The 17,677-nt window shown below is 30.1% G+C and overlaps 1 protein-coding gene, 4 long non-coding RNA genes and 1 other non-coding gene across 6 annotated transcripts; 3 read left to right on the top strand and 3 right to left on the bottom strand.

The window, feature by feature from the left end:
- The first annotated feature begins 1,302 nt into the window (after positions 1-1,302).
- Positions 1,303-3,174, top strand: LOC117133785. The gene is made up of 2 exons (XR_004457810.1): positions 1,303-1,371; positions 2,754-3,174. It is a non-coding gene; the product is annotated as an uncharacterized LOC117133785 (long non-coding RNA).
- Positions 3,175-3,370: 196 nt separating this feature from the next.
- LOC117133786 lies at positions 3,371-4,395 on the top strand. Its single transcript, XR_004457811.1, has 2 exons — positions 3,371-3,449; positions 3,795-4,395. It is a non-coding gene; the product is annotated as an uncharacterized LOC117133786 (long non-coding RNA).
- Positions 4,396-6,232: 1,837 nt separating this feature from the next.
- Positions 6,233-11,469, bottom strand: LOC117133787. Its single transcript, XR_004457812.1, has 2 exons — positions 11,371-11,469; positions 6,233-6,581 (listed from the first exon to the last, which is right to left on the bottom strand). It is a non-coding gene; the product is annotated as an uncharacterized LOC117133787 (long non-coding RNA).
- Positions 9,332-10,241, bottom strand: LOC117133789. Its single transcript, XR_004457814.1, has 2 exons — positions 10,099-10,241; positions 9,332-9,785 (listed from the first exon to the last, which is right to left on the bottom strand). It is a non-coding gene; the product is annotated as an uncharacterized LOC117133789 (long non-coding RNA).
- A 4,324-nt stretch (positions 11,470-15,793) lies between the features above and the next one.
- Positions 15,794-17,465, top strand: LOC103862741 (NPL4-like protein 1). Its single transcript, XM_009140431.2, has 2 exons — positions 15,794-16,926; positions 17,072-17,465. Exons 1-2 carry the CDS (start codon positions 15,940-15,942, stop codon positions 17,324-17,326), a joined length of 1,242 nt encoding a protein of 413 aa, XP_009138679.1. The 5' UTR covers positions 15,794-15,939; the 3' UTR covers positions 17,327-17,465.
- Positions 17,466-17,564: 99 nt separating this feature from the next.
- TRNAA-UGC lies at positions 17,565-17,637 on the bottom strand. Its single transcript has one exon. It is a non-coding gene; the product is annotated as a tRNA-Ala (tRNA).
- Positions 17,638-17,677: the final 40 nt, after the last annotated feature.

Below are 17,677 nucleotides of genomic sequence, written 5' to 3'. Positions count from 1 at the left end.
ATGAAGTTTTACTAAAATTAATTGATAAACAAATTATAACGATTCCCATATAACATGAAAAAGAGCTTAAAACTACATTAATACAAAGGTAGAATGTGGTTAGACATTTTAAAATAAAACTAAAGATTATAGGCTTTAGTAATTAAAGTATTTACTAAAAACTCATATTTTGCGAAGGGGGTTAACACATGGATTTGAGAAAATTTCAAAAAAGATAAAATTATTATATTAATGTATAGTTGCATCATGCACTAACATATGATGATGTTCAAAGAGGTTTGGAGCCCTTGTTGTCTCCGTTTTTGAAAGAAATAGTTATTTTATAGTAGTTATTTCGTCGATTTAGAGAGTATTTTGAAGTTTTACTAAATTATTTGATAAACAAATTATAACGATTATCATATAGCATGAAAAGAGCTTAAAATACATTAATACAAATGTAGAATGTGGTTAGAAATTTTTAAAACAACACTAAAGATTATAAGCTTCATATTTAAAGTATTTACCAAAAACTTAATATTTTCGAAGGGGTTAACATATTGATTTGAGAAAATTTCAAAAAATATGATAATATTGTTTTAATGCATAGTTGCATTATGCACTAACATATGATGATTTTCAAAGAGGTTTGAAGCCTTCGTTGTCTCCGTTTTTTCAAGAAAATAGTTATTTTATAGTAAGTTATTTCATCGATTTAGGGAGTATTATGAAGTTTTACTAAATTAATTGATAACCAAAATATAACGATTCCCATATACCATAAAAAAGAGCTTAAAATACATTAATACAAATGTAGAATGTGGTTAGAAATTTTAAAATAACACTAAAGATTATAGGCTTCAGTATTTAAAGTATTTACCAAAAACTCAAATATTTTCGAAGGGGTTAACACATGGATTTTGAGAAAATTTCAAAAAATATTACATTATTATATGAATGCATAGTTGCATCATGCACTAACACAGGATGATGTTCAAAGAGGTTTGGAGCCCTTGTTGTCTCCGTTTTTAAAGAAAATAGTTATTTTATAATAGTTATTTCGTCAATTTAGGGAGTATTTTGAAGTTTTACTAAATTATTAGATAAACAAATTATAACGATTCTCATATACCATGAAAAGAGCTTAAAATACATTAATACAAATTTAGAATGTGGTTAGAAATTTTAAAACAACACTAAAGATTATAAGCTTCAGTATTTAAAGTATTTACCAAAAACTTAATATTTTCGAAGGGGTTAACACATGGATTTTGAGAAAATTTCAAAAAATATGATAATATTGTTTTAATCCATAGTTGCATTATGCACTAACATATGATGATGTTCAAAGAGGTTTGAAGCCTTCGTTGTCTCCGTTTTTCAAGAAAATAGGTATTTTATAGTAGTTATTTCGTCGATTTAGGGACTATTTTGAAGTTTTACTAAATTAATTGATAAACAAATTATAACGATTCTCATATACCATGAAATAGAGCTTAAAATACATTAATACAAATGTAGAATGTGGTTAGACATTTTAAAACAACGCTAAAAATTATAGGCTTCAGTATATAAAGTATTTACTAAAAACTCAATATTTTCGAAGGGGTTAACACATGGATTTTGAGAAAATTTCAAAAAATATGACATTGTTATTTTATTGCATAGTTGCATCATGCACTAACATATGATGATGTTCAAAGAGGTTTGGAGCCTTCGTTGTCTCCGTTTTTCAAGAAAATAGTTATTTTATAGTAGTTATTTTATTGATTTAGGGAGTATTCTGAAGTTTTACTAAATTAATTGATAAACAAATTATAACGATTCCCATATACCATGAAAAAGAGCTTAAAATACATTAATACAAATGTAGAATGTGGTTAGAAATTTTAAAGCAACACTAAAAATTATAGGATTCAGTATATAAAGTATTTACCAAAAACTCAATATTTTGCGAAGGGGTTAAACACATGGATTTTGAAAAAAATTCAAAAAATATGACATTATTATTTTAATGCATAGTTGCATACTGCACTAACATATTATGATGTTCAAAGAGGTTTGGAGCCTTTGTTTTTCAAGAAAATAGTTATTTTATAGTGGTTATTCCATCGATTTAGGGAGTAATATGAAGTTTTATTAAATTAATTGATATAAAATTATAACGATTAACATATACCATGAAAAAGACCTTAATATACATAAATAAAAATGTAGAATGTGCTAAGAAATTTTAAAACATCACTAAAGATTATAGGCTTCAGTATATAAAGTATTTACCAAAAACTCAATATTTTCGAAGGGGTTAACACATAGATTTTTTGAGAAAATTTCAAAAAATATGACAATATTATTTTAATGCATAGTTGCATCCTACATTAACCTATGATGATGTTCAAAGAGATTTGGAGCCTTTGTTTTCAAGAAAATAGTTATTTTATAGTAGTTATTTCATTGATTTAGGGAGTATTATGAAGTTTTACTAAATTAATTGATAAACAAATTATAACGATTCCCTTATAGCATGAAAAATAGCTTAAATACATTAATACAAATATATAATGTGGTTAGAAATTTTAAAACAACACTAAAAATTATAGGCTTCAGTATATAAAGTATTTACCAAAAACTCAATATTTTCGAAGGGGTTAATACATGGATTTTGAGAAAATTTCAAAAAATATGACAATATTGTTTTAATGCATAGTTTCATCCTGCATTAACCTATGATAATATTCAAAGAGATTTGGAGCCTTTGTTTTTCAAGAAAATAGTTATTTTATAGTAGTTATTTCATCGATTTAGGGAGTATTATGAAGTTTTACTAAATTAATTGATAAACAAATTATAACGATTCGCATATACCATGAAAAAGAGTTTAAAATACATTGATACAAATTGTAGAATATGGTTAGAAATTTTAATACAACACTAAAAACTATAGTCTTCAGTATATAAAGGATTTACCAAAATCTCAATATTTTGCGAAAGGGTTAACACATGGATATGGCGAAAATTTCAAAAAATATGACATTATTATTTTAATGCAAAATTACATCCTTCACTAACATATCATGATGTTTAAAGAGATTTGGAGCCTTTGTTTTTCAACAAAATAGTTATTTTATAGTAGTTATTTCATTGATTTAGGGAGTATTATGAAGTTTTATTAAATTAATTGATAAAACATTATAACGATTAACATATACCATGAAAAATACCTTAAAATACATAAGTACAAATATAGAATGTGGTTAGAAATTTTAAAACATCACTAAAGATTATAAGCTTCAGTATATAAAGATTTTACCACAAACTCAATATTTTCGAAGGGGTTAACACATGGATTTTGAGAAAATTTCGAAAAATATGACAATATTGTTTTAATACATAGTTGCATCATGCACTAATATATGATGATGTTCAAAGAGGTTTGGAGCCTTCGTTGTCTCCGTTTTTCAAGAAAATAGGTATTTTATAGTAGTTATTTCATCGATTTAGGGAGTATTATGAAGTTTTACTCAATTAATTGATAAACAAATTATAACGATTCTCATATACCATGAAAAAGAGCTTAAAATACATTGATACAAATGTATAATATAGTTAGAAATTTTAATACAATACTAAAAACTATAGGCTTCAGTATATAAAGGATTTACCAAAATCTCAATATTTTGCGAAAGGGTTAAACACATGGATATGGAGAAAATTTAAACAAATATGACATTATTATTTTAATGCAAAATTACATCCTTCACTAACATATCATGATGTTTAAAGAGGTTTGGAGCCTTTGTTTTTCAACAAAATAGTTATTTTATAGTGGTTGTTCCAACGATTTAGGGAGTACTATGAAGTTTTATTAAATTAATTGATAAAAAATTATAACGATTAACATATACCATGAAAAATACCTTAAAATACATAAGTACAAATATAGAATGTGGTTAGAAATTTTAAAACATCACTAAAGATTATAAGCTTCAGTATATAAAGATTTTACCACAAACTCAATATTTTGAAGGGGTTAACACATGGATTTTGAGAAAATTTCGAAAAATATGACAATATTTTTTTAATACATAGTTGCATCATTCACTAATATATGATGATGTTCAAAGAGGTTTGGAGCCTTCGTTTTCTCCGTTTTTCAAGAAAATAGTTATTTTATAGTAGTTATTTCATCGATTTAGGGAGTATTATGAAGTTTTACTAAATTAATTGATAAACAAATTTTAACGATTCCCATATACCATGAAAAAGAGCTTAAAATACATTAATACAAATGTAAAATGTGGTTAGACATTTTAAAATAAAACTAAAGATTACAGGCTTCAGTATTTAAAGTATTTACTAAAAACTCAATATTTTGCGAAGGTGTTAACATATTGATTTTGAGAAAATTTCAAAAAATATGATAATATTGTTTTAATGCATAGTTGCATTATGCACTAACATATGATGATTTTCAAAGAGGTTTGAAGCCTTCGTTGTCTCCGTTTTTCAAGAAAATAGTTATTTTATAGTAGTTATTTCATCGATTTAGGGAGTATTATGAAGTTTTACTAAATTAATTGATAAACAAATTATAACGATTCCCATATACCATGAAAAAGAGCTTAAAATACATTAATACAAATGTAGAATGTGGTTAGACATTTTAAAATAAAACTAAAGATTATAGGCTTCAGTATTTAAAGTATTTACTAAAAACTCAATATTTTGCGAAGGGGGTTAACACATGGATTTTGAGAAAATTTCAAAAAATATAAAATTATTATATTAATGTATAGTTGCATCATGCACTAACATATGATGATGTTCAAAGAGGTTTGGAGCCCTTGTTGTCTCCGTTTTTGAAGAAAATAGTTATTTTATAGTAGTTATTTCGTCGATTTAGAGAGTATTTTGAAGTTTTACTAAATTATTTGATAAACAAATTATAACGATTATCATATAGCATGAAAAGAGCTTAAAATACATTAATACAAATGTAGAATGTGGTTAGAAATTTTAAAACAACACTAAAGATTATAAGCTTCAGTATTTAAAGTATTTACCAAAAACTTAATATTTTCGAAGGGGTTAACATATTGATTTTGAGAAAATTTCAAAAAATATGATAATATTGTTTTAATGCATAGTTGCATTATGCACTAACATATGATGATTTTCAAAGAGGTTTGAAGCCTTCGTTGTCTCCGTTTTTCAAGAAAATAGTTATTTTATAGTAGTTATTTCATCGATTTAGGGAGTATTATGAAGTTTTACTAAATTAATTGATAACCAAATTATAACGATTCCCATATACCATGAAAAAGAGCTTAAAATACATTAATACAAATGTAGAATGTGGTTAGAAATTTTAAAATAACACTAAAGATTATAGGCTTCAGTATTTAAAGTATTTACCAAAAACTCAAATATTTTCGAAGGGGTTAACACATGGATTTTGAGAAAATTTCAAAAAATATTACATTATTATATGAATGCATAGTTGCATCATGCACTAACACAGGATGATGTTCAAAGAGGTTTGGAGCCCTTGTTGTCTCCGTTTTTAAAGAAAATAGTTATTTTAATAGTTTATTTCGTCAATTTAGGGAGTATTTTGAAGTTTTACTAAATTATTAGATAAACAAATTATAATGATTCTCATATACCATGAAAAGAGCTTAAAATACATTAATACAAATTTAGAATGTGGTTAGAAATTTTAAAACAACACTAAAGATTATAAGCTTCAGTATTTAAAGTATTTACCAAAAACTTAATATTTTCGAAGGGGTTAACAAATTGATTTTGAGAAAATTTCAAAAAATATGATAATATTGTTTTAATGCATAGTTGTATTATGCACTAACATATGATGATGTTCAAAGAGGTTTGAAGCCTTCGTTGTCTCCGTTTTTCAAGAAAATAGGTATTTTATAGTAGTTATTTCGTCGATTTAGGGACTATTTTGAAGTTTTACTAAATTAATTGATAAACAAATTATAACGATTCTCATATACCATGAAAAAGAGCTTAAAATACATTAATACAAATGTAGAATGTGGTTAGAAATTTTAAAACAACGCTAAAAATTATAGGCTTCAGTATATAAAGTATTTACTAAAAACTCAATATTTTGCGAAGGGGTTAACACATGGATTTTGAGAAAATTTCAAAAAATATGACATTATTATTTTAATGCATAGTTGCATCATGCACTAACATATGATGATGTTCAAAGAGGTTTGGAGCCTTCGTTGTCTCCGTTTTTCAAGAAAATAGTTATTTTATAGTAGTTATTTCATCGATTTAGGGAGTATTATGAAGTTTTACTAAATTAATTGATAAACAAATTATAACGATTCCCATATACCATGAAAAAGAGTTTAAAATACATTAATACAAATGTAGAAAGTGGTTAGAAATTTTAAAACAACACTAAAAATTATAGGCTTCAGTATATAAAGTATTTACCAAAAACTCATATTTTGCGAAGGGGTTAAACACATGGATTTTGGAAAAAATTCAAAAAATATGACATTATTATTTTAATGCATAGTTGCATACTTCACTAACATATTATGATGTTCAAAGAGGTTTGGAGCCTTTGTTTTTCACAAGAAATAGTTATTTTATAGTGGTTATTCCATCGATTTAGGGAGTAATATGAAGTTTTATTAAATTAATTGATATAAAAATTATAACGATTAACATATACCATGAAAAACCTTAATATACATAAATAAAATGTAGAATGTGCTAAGAATTTTAAAACATCACTAAAGATTATAGGCTTCAGTATATAAAGTATTTACCAAAAACTCAATATTTTCGAAGGGTTAACACATAGATTTTTTTGAGAAATTTCAAAAATATGACAATATTATTTTAATGCATAGTTGCATCCTACATTAACCTATGATGATGTTCAAAGAGATTTGGAGCCTTTGTTTTCAAGAAAATAGTTATTTTATAGTAGTTATTTCATTGATTTAGGGAGTATTATGAAGTTTTACTAAATTAATTGATAAACAAATTATAACGATTCCCTTATAGCATGAAAAATAGCTTAAAATACATTAATACAAATATATAATGTGGTTAGAAATTTTAAAACAACACTAAAAATTATAGGCTTCAGTATATAAAGTATTTACCAAAAACTCAATATTTTCGAAGGGGTTAATACATGGATTTTGAGAAAATTTCAAAAAATATGACAATATTGTTTTAATGCATAGTTTCATCCTGCATTAACCTATGATAATATTCAAAGAGATTTGGAGCCTTTGTTTTTCAAGAAAATAGTTATTTTATAGTAGTTATTTTATTGATTTAGGGAGTATTATGAAGTTTTACTAAATTAATTGATAAACAAATTATAACGATTCCCTTATACCATGAAAAATAGCTTAAAATACATTAATACAAATGTATAATGTGGTTAGAAATTTTAAAACAACACTAAATATTATAGGCTTCAGTATATAAAGTATTTACCAAAAACCCAGTATTTTCGAAGGAGTTAACACATGGATTTTAAGAAAATTTCAAAAAATATGACAATATTGTTTTAATGCATAGTTGCATCATGTACTAACATATGATGATGTTCAAAGAGGTTTTGAGCCTTTGTTGTCTCTGTTTTTCAAGAAAATAGTTATTTTATAATAGTTATTTCATCGATTTCGGGAGTATTTTAAACTTTACTAAATTAATTGATAAAAGAATTATAATAATTCCCATATACTATGAAAAAGGGCTTAAAATACATAAATAAAAATGTAAAATGTGGTTAGAAATTTGAAAACAACACAAAATATTATAGGCTTCAGTATATAAAGTATTTACCAAAAACTCAATATTTTTGAAGGGATTATTACATAGATTTTGAGAAAATTTCAAAAAATATGACAATATTGTTTTAATGCATAGTTGCATCTTGTACTAACATTTGATGATGTTCAAAAAGGTTTTGAGCCCTTGTTGTCTCCGTTTTTTCAAGAAAATAGTTATTTTATAGTAGTTATTTCATCGATTTCGGAAGTATTATAAAGTTTTACTAAATTAATTGATAAAGAAATTATATCGATTCCCATATACCTTGAAAAAAGGCTTAAAATACATTATTACAATTATAGAATGTGGTTAGAAATTTTAAAACAACACTAAATATTATAGGCTTCACTAGTTAACATATGGATTTTGAGAACACTTCAAAAAATATGACAATATTGTTTTAATCCACAGTTGCATCCTGCACTAACATATGATGATGTTAAAAGAGGTTTGGAGTATTTGTTGTCTACGTTTTTCAAGAAAATAGTTATTTATAATAGTTATTTCATTGATTTAGGAAGTATTATGAAGTTTTACTAAATTAATTGATAAACAAATTATAACGATTCCCATATACTATGAAAAAGAGCTTAAATACATTAATACAAATGTAGAATGTGGTTAGAAATTTTAAAACAACACTAAAGATTATAGGCTTCAGTACATAAAGTATTTTGCCAAAAACTCAATATTTTGCGAAGGGGTTAACACATGGATTTTGAAAAAAAATTCAAAAAATATGACATTATTATTTTAATGCATAGTTGCATACTGCACTAACATATTATGATGTTCAAAGAGGTTTGGAGCCTTTGTTTTTCAAGAAAATAGTTATTTTATAGTGGTTATTCCATCGATTTAGGGAGTAATATGAAGTTTTATTAAATTAATTGATATAAAATTATAACGATTAACATATACCATGAAAAAGACCTTAATATACATAAATAAAAATGTAGAATGTGGTTAGAAATTTTAAAACATCACTAAAGATTTTAGGCTTCAGTATATAAAGTATTTACCAAAAACTCAATATTTTCGAAGGGGTTAACACATAGATTTTTTGAGAAAATTTCAAAAAATATGACAATATTATTTTAATGCATAGTTGCATCCTGCATTAACCTATGATGATGTTCAAAGAGATTTGGAGCCTTTGTTTTTCAAGAAAATAGTTATTTTATAGTAGTTATTTCATTGATTTAGGAAGTATTATGAAGTTTTACTAAATTAATTGATAAACAAATTATAACGATTCCCTTATACCATGAAAAATAGCTTAAAATACATTAATACAAATGTATAATGTGGTTAGAAATTTTAAAACAACCCTAAATATTATAGGCTTCAGTATATAAAGTATTTACCAAAAACCCAGTATTTTCGAAGGAGTTAACACATGGATTTTAAGAAAATTTCAAAAAATATGACAATATTGTTTTAATTCATAGTTTCATCATGTACTAACATATGATGATGATCAAAGAGGTTTTGAGTCCTTGTTGTCTCTTTTTTCAAGAAAATAGTTATTTTATAGTAGTTATTTCATCGATTTCGGGAGTATTATGAAACTTTACTAAATTAATTGATAAAAGAATTATAATAATTCCCATATACTATGAAAAAGGGCTTAAAATACATAAATAAAAATGTAAAATGTGGTTAGAAATTTGAAAACAACACAAAATATTATAGGCTTCAGTATATAAAGTATTTACCAAAAACTCAATATTTTCGAAAGGATTAATACATGGATTTTGAGAAAAAATCAAAAAATATGACAATATTGTTTTAATGCATAGTTGCATCTTGTACTAACATATGATGATGGTCAAATATGTTTTGAGCCCTTGTTGTCTCTGTTTCTTCAAGAAAATAGTTATTTTATAGTAGTTATTTCATCGATTTCGGAAGTATTATAAAGATTTACTAAATTAATTGATAAAGAAATTATATCGATTCCCATATACCTTAAAAATGGCTTAAAATACATTATTACAATTGTAGAATGTGGTTAGAAATTTTAAAACAACACTAAATATTATAGGCTTCAGTAGTTAACATATGGATTTTGAGAAAATTTCAAAAAATATGACAATATTGTTTTAATCCACAGTTGCATCCTGCACTAACATATGATGATGTTAAAAGAGGTTTGGAATATTTGTTGTCTATGTTTTTCAAGAAAATAGTTATTTTATAATAGTTATTTCATTGATTTAGGAAGTATTATGAAGTTTTACTAAATTAATTGATAAACAAATTATAACGATTCCTATATACCATGAAAAAGAGCTTAAATACATTAATACAAATGTAGAATGTGGTTAGAAATTTTAAAACAACACTAAAGATTATAGGCTTCAGTATATAAAGTATTTACCAAAAACTCAATATTTTGCGAAGGGGTTAACACATGGATTTTGAAAAAAAATTCAAAAAATATGACATTATTATTTTAATGCATAGTTGCATACTGCACTAACATATTATGATGTTCAAAGAGGTTTGGAGCCTTTGTTTTTTAAGAAAATAGTTATTTTATAGTGGTTATTCCATCGATTTAGGGAGTTATATGAAGTTTTATTAAATTAATTGATATAAAATTATAACGATTAACATATACCATGAAAAAGACCTTAATATACATAAATAAAAATGTAGAATGTGGTTAGAAATTGTAAAACATCACTAAAGATTATAGGCTTCAGTATATAAAGTATTTACCAAAAACTCAATATTTTCGAAGGGGTTAACACATAGATTTTTTGAGAAAATTTCAAAAAATATGACAATATTATTTTAATGCATAGTTGCATCCTGCATTAACCTATGATGATGTTCAAAGAGATTTGGAGCCTTTGTTTTTCAAGAAAATAGTTATTTTATAGTAGTTATTTCATTGATTTAGGGAGTATTATGAAGTTTTACTAACTTAATTGATAAAAAATTTATAACGATTCCCATATACCATGAAAAAGAGCTTAAAATACATTAATACAAATGTATAATGTGGTTATAAATTTTAAAACAACACTAAATATTATAGGCTTCAGTATATATAGTATTTACCAAAAACTCAATATTTTCGAATGGGTTGTTAACACATGGATTTTGAGAAAATTTTAAAAAATATGACAATTTTGTTTTAATGCATAGTTGCATCTTGTACTAATATATGATTATGTTCAAATAGGTTTGGAGCCCTTGTTGTCTATGTTTTTCAAGAAAATAGTTATTGTATATTAGTTATTTAATCGATTTCGGGAGTATTATGAAGTTTTACTAAATTAATTGATAAAGGAATTAAGATAATTCTCATATACTATGAAAAATGGCTTAAAATATTAATACAAATGTAGAATGTGATTATAAATTTTAAAACAACACTAAAGATTATAGGCTTCAGTACTTAAAGTATTTACCAAAAACATAATATTTTCAAAGCGGTTAACACATGGATTTTGAGAAAATTTCAAAAAATATGACAATATTAATTTAATCCATAGTTGCATCATGTACTAACATATGATGATGTTCAAAGAGGTTTGGAACCTTTGTTGTCTCTGTTTTTCAAGAAAATAGTTATTTTATAGTAGGTATTTCATTGATTTAAGGAGTATTATGAAGTTTTACTAAATTAACTGATAAACAAATTATAACGATTCTGATATATCATCAAAAATAGCTTAAAATACATTAATACAAATGTAGAATGTGGTTAGATATTTTAAAACAACACTAAATATTATAGGTTTGAGTATATAATGTATTTACCAAAAACTCAATATTTTCGAAGGGGTTAACACATAGATTTTGAGAAAATTTCAAAAAATATGACATTATTATCTTAATGCATACTTGCATCCTGCACTAACATTTTTTTTTTTTGACAGCAAACATTTACAGACTCATATTGACCCTGTAAACCAAATTGGTAACTCTGCATCCATGTGAACGACGAAAGACGGTTGTTTCCTAGTACTCCGTGCTAAGCTATCCGCCCGTAGGTTCTCCGTCCGTGGTACATGAACGATGTCTGAGTTGAAAAAACTTCTTCTCAAAAGCTTTATGTCCTCCAGGTAACTTCCAAATGCTGGCCATTCTTCTGGTTCCGAAACCATCTTCACCAATTGAGAACAATCCGTTGCAAACGTAACCTGAGACTGTCTTCAATTTTTCATACATTCCATTGCCCAAATTAATGCCTCCACCTCCGAATGGAGAGGTGAAAGACATGCCCTTACATTCCTGGCCCCTAGTAAACCATAAAATCCTGGTAAAGTGCTATACCAGCCTTGTCCTGAAAATAATTCCTTATCCTTCCATGAACCATCTATGAAGCACCATCGTCCTAAGTTCGGTTCTGTGGATCTGTTCTGGACCTGATGTTCCCTCATTTGATTCTTGGCTACATGTGCCTCAGCCCACAGTGTCGATTCCAATTCTGCTATTTTCAATGTATCCGTTGGGTCAATATCCAGATTGCTAAACACTTTGTTGTTCCGACCTTTCCATATATACCATAATATCCATGCAAACTGGTGGTCATCCATCTTTGGATTGACTCTCCAGAATAGATAATCCATATTGGCGAAAAAAGAACTACTAGGGAAAATATTGGGATTCGATGGTATATTAGATAAAGCCCAGACTTGACGTGCTGGAGGACATTCAAAAAACACATGGTTGATTGATTCCTCCGGGTCTCCACGGCGAGCACAGCATATATCTCCTTGTATTCCCCTAGTTTGTAGATTTTTCATCACCGCTATACATCCTGAGATAATTTGCCATAAGAAATGTTGGATCTTCGGGGGACACCTCACTTTCCAGCAGAAAGCTTTTAATATATCCACCATAGGTCCAATCAAATCTGGTAGTTTTTCCCTGTCAGGATAGACTCGTTCCACTTGATAGCCCGATTGAACCGAGTATTTCCCATTTTTTGTGAAATGCCATCCATTTCTATCTTCCATCGTAATTCTACTTAAAGGTATACTTTCTATGAGTTTTACATCATTAGGATCCACCAAAGTCCTGATTGCCTGTAAATTCCATGTTCGGGATTCCGATATAATAAGAGAATCCACTGTGAGGTCTGGGTAACTGTTTTGAAGGTTTTTGTTTGCTGGTCTCGGGCGAGTGGCTGGGATCCAAGGATCATTCCATACTGAAATAGATGAACATGTTCCCACCCTTTTAATTAGTCCTTTACAAACCAAAGATCTAGCAGAAATCATACTCCTCCAGCCATATGACGGAGAGTATGAACGGATCGGTTCCAAGGGTGAAGCATTCCTGTAGTACCGTCCTTTGAAAACTCTTGAAAAAAGAGTATTTGGCTTCTCAATCAGCCTCCATAATTGCTTTCCAAGCATCACCGTATTAAAATCCATCAGATCCTTAAAGCCTAGTCCACCATTATCTTTAGGATCACATAATTTATCCCAAGATTTCCAATGCATGCCTTTTGTGTTTCCTCCTGGACTCCACCAAAACTTAGCTACTGCACTAGTTAACTTTTTCACTGTAGCCTTTGGTAACCGATAAACAGACATCACATGGTTTGGTAATGCCGTAACTATCGATTTGATAATCACCTCTTTCCCTCCTTTAGTAAAGAAACGGAAGGTCCATCCATTAACCCTATTATTCAAACGCTCTTGTACAAAGCCAAAAACTTGTACTTTGGTTCCTCCAAGGCTTTCTGGTAAACCTAGATAAGATCCCATTCCTCCTATATTCTGAATGCCCAAAATATCTCTCAATTCTTGACGGTTGGATTCTTCAATTTTATGTCCAAATTGAATTGAGGATTTCTGAAAATTAATTTGTTGTCCTGAGACCGTTTCATATTCCTTTAGAATCCTGAGAATGGTTTGACATTCCTCCTTATTTGCCTTACAAAAGAAAAGGCTGTCATCTGCAAATAGCAAATGCGAAATTCCTGGACAAGCCCGTGCTACCTTCAAACCAGTTAATTGTTTCATTCTTTCCGCCTTCTTAATATTTACAATTAATGCCTCAGTGCACATGATAAATAAATAAGGAGACAAAGGGTCTCCTTGCCGCAATCCCCGCTGGGGAGTAATGAGACCTCGTGGCTGCCCATTTAGAAGCACCCTATATTGAACTGACGATATACACTCCAACATTATATTAATCCATCGAATATCAAAACCCATTTTGTGCAGAAGAGCCTCAATAAAACTCCATTCTATCCTATCATACGCCTTGCTCATATTTGTTTTGATCGCCATAAACTTGTTTTGGCAAGACTTATTGGTTCTCAATCCATGAAACATTTCCTGCGCAATAAGAATATTATCCGATATTAACCTGCCTGCCACAAAAGCCGATTGTGTCTCCGAGATTAGTCTTGGTAGATAAATTTTTAATCTTTGACACAAAACCTTTGAGATGATCTTATATCCAACATTACACAGGCTAATCAGCCTAAGCTCTGTCATCCTTGTAGGTCTCTCCGTTTTCGGAATCATACAAATATTAGTAATATTTAATCGAGGATCCATTTCTCCTGTAACCAGAAAATTATTAACCATCTCCACCACATCTTCCTTAATAACATGCCAGGAATGTTGAAAAAAGAGAGCTGTCATTCCATCCGGCCCTGGCGCTTTCTCCGGATGCATCATAAATAGAGCTTGCCGAACCTCTTCCTCCGTTGCTACTCTTAATAAAGTTTGATTCATTTGAGGGGAAATAGATGGAACTATCTCCTCCAATAAACTATCAAATTCCGTTGGGCTAGTAGTACGAAACAAATCATCAAAATAATCAACCGCCACCTTCTCAACTCCGTTCTCCTCTGTTACCCAATTCCCCCTTTCGTCATGTAGGCCCACAATTTTATTGCGAATCCTACGCTGCTTTGTTAAGGCATGATAAAACTTAGTATTAAGATCTCCCGATGAATACCACATCTTGCACTAACATATAATGATGTTCAAAGAGGTTTGGAGCCTTTGTTTTTCAAGAAAATAGTTATTTTATAGTGGTTATTCCATCGATTTTGGAAGTATTATGAATTTTACTAAATTAATTGATAAAGAAATTATATCGATTCCCATATACCTTGAAAAAAGGCTTAAATACATTAATACAAATGTAGAATGTGATTAGAAATTTGAAAACAACACTAAAGATTATAGGCTTCAATATTTAAAGTATTTACTAAAAACATAATATTTTCGAAAGGGTTAACATATGGATTTTGAGAAAATGTCAAAAAATATGACAATATTATTTTAATCCATAGTTGCATCCTGCACTAACATATGATGATGTTCAAAGAGGTTTGGATTTTTTGTTGTCTCCGTTTTTCAAGAAAATAGTTATTTTATTGTAGTTATTTCATTGATTTAGGAAGTATTATGAAGTTTTAATAAATTAATTGATAAAAAATTATAACGATTAACATATACCATGAAAAAGACCTTAAAATACGTAAATACAAAGATAGAATGTGGTTAGAAATTTTAAAACATCTCTAAAGATTATAGGCTTAAAATACAAATGTATCACATTCTACATTTGTATTTTAAGCCTATGTTCCTTAGTATTCCTTAAACATTTTATCATTCATGAGGAATAAGTTTTCCTTTTCATTACTCTTCATTCTTTTATTTGTAGAAAATTATATAACAAATCAATTTCTCATCAATTTTTGATAAGGAACCATCATTTCTTATCATTCCTAAAAATTTATTCCTATTCATTCATTTTCTATTCGTTCCTATTGTTCTTACGATGGTTACCAGTCACATTACATACTTAAGAGGAATAATATGTAATTTTATCTAGTAAAGCCCATTTACACATTAAAAGTTGTGTTTGAACGTGTTGTTTAAATACATGCCCTACCTATAATGAATAGTAAAGCCCATTTACAGTTAGACGAGAAACTCTAGGCCTCACTTTAAAAGCCCACATGCTGCATTCTCTCCTATATGCAAGCAAAATCGATTCTTTGCTTTAGCTTGTTCGCTTTCTCGGAGCTTAACGAAGGAGAAAATCACATATACCTTTCAAAGTAATCAATCAGTATCTTCTTTCCTTTTTCTTATACAATATCAAAAGTGGTTAATTGAAGGAAGGAAGATGATGATGCTGAGAGTCCGAAGCAGAGATGGATTGGAGCGAGTGAGCGTGGATGGATCTGACACGACAGTCTCCCAACTCAAAACCCTGATCCAAGATCAGCTCCAGATCCCAATCCAGAACCAGACCTTATCCACCGATCGCAACCTCCTCCTCGCCAAGTCTCCCGAAGAGTCCCTCGCCTTCACCGACATGACCGACCCCAACCTCCCTATCTCCTCTCTCAGTCTCTCCCACGGATCTATCCTCTACCTCGCCTACGAAGGCGAGCGCACCATCCGCGGCGGCCCCGCCGTTACTCCCGCCGGCTCCTTCGGGCGGAAGATGACCGTCGACGACCTAATCGCGCGCCAGATGCGCGTCTCCCGCCAGGAGAAGTCCCACTGCGACTCCGTCTCCTTCGATCGCGACTGCGCGAACGCGTTTCAGCACTACGTCAACGAGTCGCTCGCCTTCGCGGTCAAGCGCGGCGGGTTCATGTACGGGAGCGTCTCGGAGGGGGGCGAGGTCGAGGTGAATTTCGTCTACGAGCCGCCGCAGCAAGGGATGGAGGACAATCTGATCCTCATGAGGGACGCGGAGGAGGAGAAGCGTGTGGATGCGATCGCTCTAGGGTTGGGGATGAGGAGAGTCGGGTTTATATTCAGCCAGACCGTTACGCAGGACAAGAAGGAGTACACTCTGTCCAACGTGGAGGTGTTGCTTGCCGCGCAGCTTCACGCGGAGAGCGAGTTGAAGGAGTGGGTCACGGCGGTTGTGAAGCTTGAGATTAACGAAGATGGTGGTGCCGATGTTCATTTTGAGGCGTTTCAGATGAGTGACATGTGTGTGAGGCTGTTCAGGGAAGGGTGGTTTGTGACGGAGATTGGGCCTGAGGATGATCCCAAGCTCTCTAAGTTGAAGAAAGAGGTGGTTGTTGGTGTCAAGGATCTTAAACAAGTTGATAATGATTTCTTCCTTGTTGTCGTCAAGATCTTGGATCATCAGGTTCTGTTTCCTCTGCCCTTTAGATATATTTATGACTCAGACTTGGTATCTGCTCTAGCTACTTGTAGTGATAAAGATGATCAAGTCACTTGAGTCGTTAGTCTTTTATAACTTTTGTGTGTGTTTGATTTTGCTTAATTGACAGGGACCGTTGACGTGTACCTTCCCGATAGAGAACCGGAACGTTGAGACAACAATGCGGGCTTTGAAAACCCATATGGATCGTGCAAGGAGCCTCCCGTTCGTGAAGAGGATCTCTGATTTTCATCTGCTTCTCTTTGTGGCTCGGTTCCTAGACGTTGGTTCAGATGTTCCTGCATTAGCTGAGTGCGTGCGTCTTCAGTCTAATGTCCCCGAGGGCTATGAGTTGCTCATCGACTCGATGGCCAATACTTGTTAAAACATTTCGTAATAGATGTCCGTTTTTATATTTCTCTTCCTTCAGGGTTTTTATTTAACGTCCTTCCTTCAGGGTTTGTGTTATGTACAACGTTTAGTTTCTCTCTCTTTTAATAATCAAAATCGTGTTTGATTCAGATATTAAACTTAAAAAAGGACGTTAGGTCTTCTGTGTGTCTCAAGTTCCAAGAGAACGACCTACCAAAAAGATTGTTCCACTCCCTGAAAAGTACAAAAAGTGGAGATGCGGGGGATCGAACCCCGTGCCTCTCGCATGCAAAGCGAGCGCTCTACCATTTGAGCTACATCCCCATTTGGTAGTTATCCTGCTGTGTTATTTATAGACCAATCC

The sequence above is a fragment of the Brassica rapa genome, chromosome A04 (genome assembly GCF_000309985.2).
Source record: "Brassica rapa cultivar Chiifu-401-42 chromosome A04, CAAS_Brap_v3.01, whole genome shotgun sequence".
Lineage (NCBI taxonomy): Eukaryota > Viridiplantae > Streptophyta > Magnoliopsida > Brassicales > Brassicaceae > Brassica > Brassica rapa.
Note: the sequence above shows the minus strand (reverse complement) of the source record. Positions and strands in the feature narration are given on the sequence as shown.

What these genes read in the sequence shown, in the direction of transcription:
- LOC103862741 (XM_009140431.2), top strand. Translation starts at nt 15,940, where the DNA reads ATGATGATGCTGAGAGTCCGAAGCAGAGATGGATTGGAGCGAGTGAGC. An exon ending in TCAAGATCTTGGATCATCAG is followed by an intron (nt 16,927 to 17,071) that starts GTTCTGTTTCCT and finishes CTTAATTGACAG; the next exon opens with GGACCGTTGACGTGTACCTT.